Here is a 12,758-nt window from a genome sequence, read left to right as displayed (position 1 = left end):
TTTTGAAGTCTTATAGAGAATATGTTATTCTCTGACTGAATATTTTCAATGCGTTCACTGTAATTCGCGTAGCTGAATACTAACATATTTTTACCAGTAATTGGGAGAGCTAATAGAAAAGGATGATTATTACAAGCTTAACAAAAGAACGTAATAGTGAAAAACAAGTTAATACTCTGAAAGACAAGATAATGTACTGTTTCAACAAATACAACTGCCAATACAGTTTCTTCGCAGGTCAATCAAACCAAGCTTTCTCCAAGAAAATGGTTTTAGAACAATAATGACTGAAAATCAGACGGAAAATTTCATAAATATGACATTAGCATTACAAACCACAACTTATTGACTTAATTAAGTAAAGGATACTTAAATCAGAAGTACACGTAAATTTACATTAAGGATTTGCAACGTTTACTTCAAGAATTAGAAATTATGATACCAATTCGATATGTATTCATACCTCTGTTCCTTCGAAAGGGTATGCTACCCCTATAGTCAGCTGTTCGTCGCTGCTTTCAAGAGAGTTGTTTCTTATAAGTTCCTCAGCGTACTCATACCCTTCACTACAAGTAAGACAAAAGGAAATATTATTTCCATTATAGGAAAAAAGCATGTAATTATAAAACAGAATAATGTTATTGTAATTTATGTTGAGCAGTCATTTCCTCATCTGTCAACTTCTAAAATTTTAAATGCAATTTAACAGTTACTCGTGTTTTCCTTTATGTGCAAAGAGACAGTAATAACAGCAAAAAGTGAAATAATTTATCATTAAATTGTGTATTTATTACTATTCTCGAATTGGGGTCACAGAAAATGAGACTTAAAATTTTATTTCAATGGCAAAACAAATACCATGATGCTTCTTACTGCAAAACAAATATCTTCAAATGAGGATCGTAACAGTTCATGAATCAAAGGTTGCAGATAATATGAAACGAAGAAGAAAAAATCGAGGAAATATGAATTCGAAGAAGAACAAAGTATAACCTTGAATCAGAACATGTTCTTCTAAATACCACTAACTTTTCCTAAACTTTTAATAACTTGACACCCAAAGATTGTTGTTTTTACAACTATCTATGAGTTGAACGTAACTAAATATCACAATGTATTGTTTATAATCGATTATTTTTCTCCTGCACCCTCTAAGATGTGTGATTTCTTTCACCCTTCCTCTATTTATTGTCATTTCACTATTCGCTTCGTTATTGCCATTACTTTATAAATGTCCTCGTTAGCTTAAAAGGCATGTAGTAACTTAAAAGTAAAGGTAATTAATTATTTAAAGATTAAATTGCTTATAATATCTACTTATAGTTTAAGCTTAAATTTGTCGACAGAATTATTGAATACAAAAGATTTTGAACTGAATTATAAAGAATTCTCTGCTTTCAGTCACCACTTAATTTCTTTGTGGATATGGTTTTGGTCTGTTAATGTTGATCCTAGATATTTGAAAGTATCCACTTTGCCGAAAGCATTATTTGACATTTTAAGACCTCTATAATTTGCAATATTTTGAGATCGTCGAATTTCCATGTATTTAGGTTTTTCTGTGTTTACTTCTAAGCCGATCTCCTTGCAGACATTTAATAAAACCTCTGCATTTTTTTCTATTATCCTCATATCATTCCCTATCCGCTTTACATAATCAGCATACGCCCTAACCTGATTAATACATTCATCTCTAGCCCCTGATTGATATCTTTAATTTTCCTATAGTGTATTCCAGAACAAAATTGGGTAATAATGGAGGCAACGTATCTCTTTGTTTCAGCCCATTCTCCACATGAATATGTTTCAGAGATTCATTTAAACACATCTTAATCTAATTAGTTTTTCCGGTATACCGAATTCAGTAAGAAAGTTTAATAATGTTTTATTTTTAACAATGTCGTAAGCCTTTTTGAAATCAATAAGTATTTAATGTACCGGGGTGAAAATTTGACGAATGGTAAATATCTAGTCGATAGTTAATCGATTTCTCCTAAATCTGCACAGATAATCCCCAATAATTTCATATGGGGTCAATCTTACTAACAACGTGTTCGAGAAGATTTTATAGGATGTTGACAAAAGACATATGCCTCAATAATTATTACAATCAGTTTTGTCACCTTTCTTCCGAACTGGAATAATAACTGATTCCTGTCAGTCTTGTGGCAGCTCCTCGTTGCCAGAAGATAATGAGTTTCTGGGTCTCGTTCCACAATTTGTCGTCTCCAGTTAGAATTAACTCAGCAGGAATTTCATCTATATCCCGAAATTTATGTTTATTTTGTTTCTTTATAGTCATTTCTATTCTGTTCAGTTAGGCTCTGAAATATACGGTCCTGCTGTATGCATTTCACATTCTTCACAAATTATTATCGTATTTTAACTTGAATTAAAACATTAAAAACCATTACAAGTAGAACTACAATTATACGTAAAGCCCGAAAATACATACCAGTGGCATTTAGAATCCTTCGAAGTAGTCTCCCAAATAATCCATTAGACGCTACCAATGATGTGGAAGGCGGTGAATTCCCGTGGCCTCACCCTAAGCGAATCTTGTAATTTCATAGCTCATTGCTGTGACAATATTTCAATAGCACCTTTAATTTTGGTATGAAGTCGAAATGACAAGGTGATAATTCTGGCAATATTGTGGATGTTCGAGTACTTCCCATCCCCATCACGCGAGAAGATTCTTCACACACGCTACCGCATGGACTATCATGTGATCATGAAGGATGAATGCATCGTTTGCAGGATTTCTCTCGAATAAGCCATGGTATGTGTCCTGGGCTTTTGTACTTGTAATGGTTTGTAATGTTGTAGTTCGAGGTAAAACATGTATGAAACGAATTGTTCATTGCACTTATTTTTGTGTCTGATGAAGAGGACGTTAGGTCCTTGAAACTGTAACACATTGTAAGTATAATATTTCATTCTGCTCTGGTCAGAACTGTGTTTTATTTGTTACTCTACTTATCCAGAGCCATGGAGTTTGTTCACTTATTTTTCTTTGGTTATGTCCTAATGAGGATATGTCTGTTCATCCAACTCTATATTTAACGTTTACATGTACTAACCTTCCGTTTGCATATTTCAGAATTTCTCTCTTTGTTCCCATTTCCGAAAAAAAAGTTGTCATGACTTTTGCGATAACTCTCGTATAAGCATGAGGTTGATATTCTTTCTTAAATTCATTGATATCCTTATACATGTTCTGAATATATACTATTATCTTCAAGATTCAGTAACGTTAGGTTTAATAATGCAGTATAAATATAAACAAATTCACTTCTAAACTGCAGTACGTTAATAAAATAAATATTTTAAAAGGCATGAAAATGAGCAAGGATGTTTGAGGGCTATTATTCTTTCAACCTTCACTACAGGAGAACTATGTGAGATGACGAAACGGGGACAAGACAAAGTTCTTCATTGGGGGGGGGGGACAAGACTTCCCATCCGTACACCAATGGAAAGACTTCCATTTAATCATTGTAGAGCAGCGAGCCTAAAAACATATTGCATAGAATGGAAGCACCCACCAAATGTGAACTATGTGATATAATTCGGTTTCTCCAGGTGGAGGGGCATATTGCATCTACAATTCATTGTCATACGAACGTAAAGGTTATGAAGGGAAATTTATAAGCGACAACTATGTATATTAACGCTGAAGAGAATTTAGAGAAAGACTTACCCAAGTATATAACTAGAGTAACCAAGGATGGAAATCAGTGATGCCAGAGACAACCTTGATGAGCGCATGAATCATGTAGTTCTTAAAAGGCGTAGATTATGATTTATGAATTGTCTCATCTTTAAACTTCATAGAAGTTAGTAGTCGCCTAGAGAAATGGAATTATATCATCTAGTTTACACTTGGCGGACACTTCGATTGCATTCTACGTTCACACTTGGCGCTCACATCGATTGCACTCGACGTCCACAGTTGGTGGACACTTCGATTGTGCTCGACATGTTTTCACGCTTTTATTCCAAAAAGGTTTGAAAGGAAGAGTCTATCCATCTGTGTGGAGGAAGAGTGGTATCCAATGAACAATTTGTCTTATCTTCGTTACGTCATGTTACGTAGTTTTTCTCTGGCGCCTTAATGGAGGTTGAAACAAAATAGCCTTCGTACAAATATATTAATTATGCGAGAAGCAAATATTTCTTAAAATTGAATTTTACTCTGTTAGCAGTCAAATATCACCAATGCAACTACATAGCGGAAGCTTTTTTAAAAATCGTTAAAAAAAACTAACATTGCACATTTAATAGCGTCTAAAAGATGCTAGACCTTGTAGCAAAGTATATCTTACCTTGCAATCTTAGTTAATGCAGAATTATAAGCAACACATGATCCATAATCGTTGTTAAGAAATTCGCCGTTAACTCTCTCTTTCTTTCTTATGAACATCACTGACATTTTTGGAATCGTGCGTACCTACAAGAAATACCCAATTATTAAATGTGTGCACCCATAATCAGTATAGCAATCCAAAAGCACAAATAGTATAACGGCACTTTAGACATATAGGTGTATAGACACACACACACACACACACACACGCATATATATATATATATATATATATATAGACATATAGACTACCCCGAATATGATTTTGGTTGGCTAAGGCTCCAGATAAAATTAATTTTAAAGTATATTTTTTTAAAAGAAAACAAAGTATAATTCTTTATTTAATATTTATACTAAGCCTTCTCCGATAGTCCAGTGGCTAACATGTATGCCTTTGAGGCACATGGTTCTGGGTTCGGTTCCTGGTTGGAAAGTAAAAAAAAATTCCTTTCGCCTGAAAGGGGAAAAAAATCAATTCAAAATTTTTAATATTTAGTGTAGTAACAATGAATAATTTATTATTCATAGAAATTTATTATTAACCATGAATTTAATTTATTGCTTTAATTTTAAATTTTATTTGCAACAACAATGAAAACCAAGACATTTTAAAATATTTTAGAGTTAAAAAAAACATTTTTTTATACACCTCCAGTGAAGTTTCATCTTAAGTATTTAAAAAGTGAAAGTAGAGTTCTGTGAATAGTTGGTCAGCTAAAATTACGGTTAAATAATAAAACAATGGTTAAATGAGTTGAGTTGATTTTAACGTCCCGTTCAGTAGGGAGGTTATATGAGACGTGGACCTACCGATTAACGTGGAATCCGAACCACATGAGCTCCCGCCGGGAATTGAACCCGGGTCTCCCACGCCCAAGGCGCGTACGCTAACAGCTTAGCCACAGAGCTCAACGGTTAAATGAATTATAGTGTATAAAATGTCGTGTCTTCACTGTTTGCCTTTACCCGTTTTGCCTTATGATTCTTATCCCAGAAAACATCAATCAAAAATTGGTACTTAATGATTTGCTATCATAAGGCAAAATAGGAATCCCCGTTTTGCCTTACAATAATTTTCATTTTATATTGGTAACCCTGCTTGAATAAATATAAATGTAATTAAAATGTTCAACAGAAGGATACTGAGAAACTGGAAACAGATTTCACTGAAAAAGAAGGTATTGAGTTGAATTCAGGACTTAGAATTAATGATCAGAGGGCAGGGGTAGACTGGCGAACTTTGGCCCAGCATCAAAATTTTGACCCATGACCAAACGTGATTTCTTCGAATTTGCTGCCAATCTTTCAAATTCACGTTGTCATTTTTCATTTCTCTATACCGGATTTATTTTTTTCTTTCGTTGTATATAAAAACAGTAGAATCACTATCCCTTTACATGTACTTTATTTCTTTTAACCTCAATGACAATCGTTTATTCTGTCTACAGAAATAGAATTGGAACTTCTCGAAAACAACTGACTCCGATCAGGAGTGCAGACAAGGTTTGAAGAGTGGGAAAAAAATCTTGCCGACGCTCAGTACTTATGTGTAAAGTAGAAGGACAAATTAAAATGATAGTTCTTACAATTATGTTTCATTTATTGCGTAATGAAAACATTTTTGCAGAAACCCCGAGTCACGAAACTTCCCAGCCATCAAATAGTTTGAGCCCATGTTCATTAAAGTAAAAAAAAAAAAAAAAGCAAAAAGTGTACGACTATACTTAGGTAGGGAAAAAAAATAAACTCTTCCACAATCCAAAGGAAGGATAGTTTTATTTGGTAAAGTTAATATAAAAAAAAATAATAAAATAGGAGCAACAAGGAATTTACAATAGCGATATATACAGTGGTAGTCGGGGAAAGGAATGGGCAGCTAGCCCTCCAAACCATATCCTGCCAAATGGGATTCGCTTCTTATATGTTTATTACACTTGTTTAATACTTACAGTCAGTGATGTGAGCAGAGATTCATTTCGGGGGGGGGGGAGTGTGAGGACAAACTGCATTAAAATTTGTAATATCGCTCCTAAAATTAGACAAAATTTACAGAAAAGTCTGGATTTCGAGGAGGTGGTTCGGTCTCCCAGGACTCCTGATACAGCAAATGAAGAATGTTTGTAATATAAAATGAAATAATTTAAGAGGAAATTGAACAACGCTAATACGTTAAAATAATTTTAAAAAATGAAATTAATCATCCTTTGCGAAACTCTGATTTGCCTAACTCGAATTTATTGCTATACTACATATTGTATAATGGTATCTAAGTTTAATCTTACACTTTCTTCGAGCTTTTTTCTTTCATTTATATCCATAAAATCGCAGTCAAACAAATTGACTTTCATAAATTATTTTTGGTTCCTTATTAATAGTATATAGGTACATTTTATACAACCTGTTATTCTTTTTAAATTGACGTACCGCCAAGACCAAAGCCTCAATAAGGAAGGAGCAATCAGAAAATGAAACTTTTATGGCCATGTTTTTAGCAGGACATGCAGCAAGACATCAGAAATATAAATGTAGACAATTAAACATTCGACTGCGTACTTTAAAATGTAGACTGAGTAGAAAACAGATTTCTCTAATACAAAACTTAAATGTTGCTGCTCATTGTATACATATGGAAGATAAATAGCATCTTGTATAGATGTTCTGTAATTTTTTGTAAGTACTGTACTTATTTTGTTATATGAGTAAACAAATTAAATTATATCTATGAATGTATTTGCAAGCCTACCAACATAAAGTTCCTAAGGCGAAACCGGAAAATGCACATCGAGATTGCCCGTTCCGCCTTACATCAAGATGGAAAGTGACAACACGTTTTACTTGCAAATTTCATTGCTAGAGGTCATAAGGCGAAACGGGAAAAGGGGAACAGTGCAGGAATCATAAAATGTAACTTGTTCATAGTCGGTGCACGCTTTGAATCAGAACAATTCATCATCTGCTTCAGTTGAGAGAAACTGGATTTAGAATTCTAAAAGGTCATGTCTGACAAGAAAATCTTGAGGTTCACCCCTAAAACTTGCAGATGAAGAGACTGAGAATTGAATAGATTACTAGATTCACATTCTTATGCATTGATTTGTTATGATATAGTGTGTCCTTTGTATAACTTTATACTATCTTTACAAACTTACTGTACTTTGTTATCACAAAAAATCCATTTATAATATTGATAAACAGTATTTTGATTTCAGCTTATTGGTATAAAATAAACCATTATGTTCAATATTTACAGAACCGAAGTGCCTCGGTGCGTCACACTGTCTAATAATGCATCAATCTAAGAGATGTCGCTACCCGCGCTACCGTTTTTCTGCTAACGCTAGTTTAGCAAATTTAAAATTTCTCTGAAGATTTTATAGCAACTTAAGAGCTGTGTTCTTTCAATTTAATTATTTCAAAGTAGTACAAGGGCTGTAACCGTATTTAGAAAATGAAATGAAACCTATTAGTTTAACGTCCCACGATTATGCCTGTTAGGCTAAGGGATACCGATGATTAAAGCAACTGAATGATGATGGAAGAATTGGTGGAATTAAATTCTGAGAGGAAACGGGAGTACCTCGAGAAAACTCACGAACACGATATTGCAACCATATTTAGAGTTCGCCCTCAGATTCCCCATTTGCTCGGTCTACGGTCTCGCATCTTTCGTAACCCTAACATATCTCTAAATTAAAACTCTAAACACCAATTTTCATGCCTCTAACCTTAAGAGATTTCGAGATATAGCCAATTTATTTTAACCATTGCAACCCCGACTCTTCTTTGCTTTCCGCCTTTTTCCTTCCCTTGCAGAGGAAATATGAAAAAATGCTTAAACACGTCTTTAATTACTTTAAGTGAAAAATACAAATACCGAATTTCATGTCTCTAACCTTAAGAGATTCTGAGATTTGGACATCTTATTATAATACAGGTAATTATAGTTCCCATTTCTTTTTCCTTCTCACTCTCTTTTCTGTCCTTTTAAGTCAAATATCAAAACAAGCTTAAAGACGTTTCAAATTATTTTAAATAAGAAGTCCATATACCAAAATTCATGTCTCTAACATTCAGTTTTTGAGATATGGACATTTTAATATAATGATTGTCACCCCTCTTTCCCCCTTCCCCACATTCCTTAGTGGGACCTTACATCACAAATTATATATCCTATCTAAATTTCAAGTTTGTAGCTTAAGCGGTTTGTCATGGGCATCGATCAGTCAGGATTTGTTCTTTTATATACAGTAGAAAGATTGTGATGATTTAATTGTAACTTATGCAATTCAAAATGGACTAGTGATGATATTAAACATGATCGCGTATTCCTGTTTATTAATGGAAGATCTGCCTAGCATATTTAGATTTGAAGATTAATATTTGTGTAACCGCATGTTGGTTGGAGAACAAACCCAAAGCATAATACATAAATTTCTTAAATGTAACCAATTAGGGCTTTTAATTAAGTACGATTCTAACTAGACTATACAGCAAGCCGAAGGCTCGGGCGCGACAACTACTAAATATTAATAAATAGATATGAAATAAAGTAAAGAAATTCAATTTAGAAAATAATTTGCACAAAGAAAGTCATAATGTGTGTTACACTAATAGTCTGTAATACGAATACACAGATACAACGTAAAAATAAATAGGTACTTTGCATTTAATTCAGACAAACTAACACTATGAACATAACATTATAGTTACATAAGTAAAGTATTACTTTGTTACAGTATCATGATCATAGCAACGGTTTCATCATTCAAGAAAGTGTCTGATAAATGCTTTGATCCCGAAACCGTAACACTTCGAGATTACACTGTAACACTGCTCATTAAGTATCTAGGTATAATTCTCTCTACAGAGCCTTCTTAATTTGAATCTTTTTAAAAAATACACAACGCTAGAATCCCATTTTCAGTTTTGTATACACCGAAGGAAAATCACTATATTTAATTTTGTACTTACCTGTCAATTTTCTGTGAAGTGAACTTCTTGTGCTATGGAATACAGTGATTTTCAACAATATTTATCGATGGACAAAGGTATGATAAACCAGAGCAAATTGCTCTAAAGTTAGTCGATGTCCACCTCAATTGGGTGATTTTGAAGTTTAAAAGAGGTATTTGTTCTTACGCACACAATATACGGGATGCATTACGTAAGGTATACGATCCCAATATGGTCTACAATTGGCAGTACTGCTTCTTGTGAACGGAGAAATAAATCTATTCACAAAATACTTATCTCGACTGTTAATTGCGGATTCCCGATGTGGAACTTCTTTTTCCTTTTTCCCCATGGAATCAACTATCCCAACAATATATATGATCAATATTGTCCTACTCGTTATTTAATTGGGGATTCATTTCGTATTCCCTTTTACCATTAAACTTGTTAACTATTTTGTTACATGTGTATGAACGGAAAAGCATCCAAAAGTAACGTAGCTAAGTCATTATATAGTGTTCGATTTCCCTTTCTTACAAACAGGATATTAGATTGAAGTGTAATCTACATACACTGTTGTAAACGAAGAGCTACTACAACATGTATTGAACATATTACTTGCTACAATTAGGACTATTAACTTACTTACACATTACTTGCTACAATTAGGACTATTAACTTACTTACACGATATTGTAGCTGCTGAACACAATTCTGTTTTTTCGTACCTCTCGTCAACTATGATATGATCTATGCAGTCAATCAAATTAACCACGTCATAAGACAGCATAATGTAGTACAAATATTACAAAGGTCAGTCAAAGAGTAATCCACAATCCCAGTATATCGGCGACGGTAAACACTGGAGAAATGACATTGTGTAAGTAGAAGCATTGGCTGTTTACCACCTAACTTATACCTATTTTTTATTTCCTGTTGTTGCAGGTAAGCCTCTGTGAATCACCAACGTGACACCCTACTACGCCAACGTATAGTGATCGAATTATCGATTCACAGTAATCTGTTGTCAGTATGGGAATAACACAATGAATTGAAGTAATATGCATCGATGGCTTTAGACGTTTCGGCATGATCACTGCAGCACCCAGTACTAGGTACGGTCAGGTAGAATGTCAATCGTCACAACCGATAAAATCGAACTCATCCAAAATGACAAATGTATCACGGAATACATACGTCTGACAAGAATATCTGCGCTAACGAGACATATTATGGAATACATAGGTATGACAAAAATATCTGTCCTAACGCTATCCAACGATTGGGACATACGAAAAATTGCATTGGCTGGGTTTCATGGCTCTCGACGAGAGATGATACAAATAAGGCAAAATGTGTCTGAAAGATTAGGCAAACTGGGATGCACAGTGCTGCCGCAACTTCCTCCATACAGTTCCGATCTAGCGTTATCAAATTTCCATCCGTTAAGATGAATGAAGGTTCATCTGCGTGGAAAAGAGTTTTGAGATAACAATAACCGCATTACATGTGTTGATAAAGTGATGTAATGACCAACCTCAGGAGCTTTATGAGTGTGTGTGTATCATAGGAATAAAGATGGTTGCAGTGCAGTAAATGAATTATACATCTAAGAGGCAATTTCAAACAACCAATGCTTCTTATACCTACAAAATTTCATTTCTTTAGTACCTACCATTACCGAATTATAGTGCATTGTGTGTTACATTTTGACTGACCTTAGTATGTGTTAAATGCATTATGTAGGTAACTCTATGAAAACAGCAAACAGGCTATATTGGATATTAGACCATATTGGGTTCAGCTACTTTACCTATCCTCTCGTTGGGGTCCTTAATTCGATCACAGCCCACACCAAGTGAGCTTTATGGTGAATAAACACCGTGTTCATGGTTTTCTCGTGGTTCTTCCGTTTGCTCCCATTTTCTTCATTCAATCATTTCATTCATTTTCATCATCATCGTCTTTCTTAGATTCGGTGAATAATCGTAGGACGTAAAACTGGAAATTTCATTTCATTCCATTTCATTCATTCAGAATAAATGAAGTCTTACTCTTTCCGAAAATAACTACATAGGGAAAATCATTAAGTAAACAGAGCACTCGAGCACCTATAGATACACTGGTCAGAGAATATTAAGCTCAATTGAGAATGTCATTTAATTTTTTCAATATTAATTCAAATCGAAATGTGTGAGCATCCTTTCCTAATGATTTAAAAATATAAAGGTCTTGAAATTATTAATGGTTGAAATTGCGTTTGCAAAATTCACAATTCTATATTTATGATAAGTACTACTGTGATACGAATGCCAGATATCAACTAACCTTTTAACTGAGACCACACGTATAATTGTGTATGTATACCATATGTAATTTGCATATAGGTAGATAGATAGATAGACAGACAGATAGACAGAAGATAAGAAGATAGATGGTTATGACACACTACTGACAAGAGGTACTCTAGATGGAATATTACTCAAATTATGCTGTTGAAACATGAAGTAATTAGTGTGTCATGTAGTGTACAATATTAACAAACTTAATACTGACTGAAGGACTCTTAAGTATCTTCTGTTGGTGATGTCAATTATAGCTACCACACAAGTATGATATTTATTATTATATCTACTTACTTGATTCTGAAGATCACTTAAATTGGCATTTAATAACATTTCATCATTCTCATATTTAATCATATTCTTCATGTTATAAATGTTAAGATTGGCCAAGTCTTGAAAGAAGCTCTTATAAACTTTTTGCTTTCTTGATTCTATGGCTCCAAACGTCCTACAACAAGAAATAATACTAATACTAATACTAACACTAATAATAATAATAATAATAATAATAATAATAATAATAATAATAATAATAATAATAATAATAATAATAATAATAATAATAATAATAATAATAATAATAATAATAATGTGTCACTTACACATTTCGATTTTAAGACATAGCCAATTAATGTACGGAAGTGATAAACAAGTATTATAACTTCATTCTTATTGTAACTATTATATCCCAATTCACTATTAAAATATTGTACAATCACCAATATGACAAATTGTTTTATTTTGGACACTTCGTAGATTCAAAATCAATATATATTGTGCATAACAATGCCCGATGTTAGAGGTATAAGATAGAATGAGACTTAGGGTACGGAATGAGGATAGGCTTGAGTAAGACAAAGAGAGAGGTAGAAGAAGAAGTGAGAATGGTTGCTATATAATTTGGAATATACCAAGTTAGTTGTTTATGTGGTTTGGAGGGATTCAAGTTGATTGTAGTTAGTTTAGATTTTGAGTCAGAATAATGTTGTATGGTTTTAGACAGAGTAAAGTTAGAGAAAGTGGATATTAATATTGAAGTGTGTAATAAGAGTATCCTGAAAAGTACAATGTTTTTTTGAATATGAGTAGTG

The 12,758-nt window shown here is 33.4% G+C and overlaps 1 protein-coding gene across 1 annotated transcript in view; it reads right to left on the bottom strand.

Annotated features, from left to right (window-relative positions):
* The window catches only part of LOC145669002 (sodium channel protein Nach-like), a 192,482-nt gene that overhangs the window by 124,759 nt on the left and 54,965 nt on the right, over window positions 1-12,758 (bottom strand). The window contains exons 3-5 of the mRNA XM_081737368.1: window positions 11,962-12,115; window positions 4,329-4,453; window positions 464-566 (exon numbers count right to left, since the gene is read on the bottom strand). Of these exons, the coding sequence (XP_081593494.1) occupies window positions 464-566; window positions 4,329-4,453; window positions 11,962-12,115 (382 nt within the window). The remainder of the gene's footprint in view (window positions 1-463; window positions 567-4,328; window positions 4,454-11,961; window positions 12,116-12,758) is intronic.

Source organism: Thermobia domestica, chromosome 1 (genome assembly GCF_964235325.1).
Source record: "Thermobia domestica chromosome 1, izTheDome1.hap1.1, whole genome shotgun sequence".
NCBI classification, from domain to species: Eukaryota; Metazoa; Arthropoda; class Insecta; order Zygentoma; family Lepismatidae; genus Thermobia; species Thermobia domestica.
This window is presented reverse-complemented; position numbering and strand designations above follow the sequence as displayed.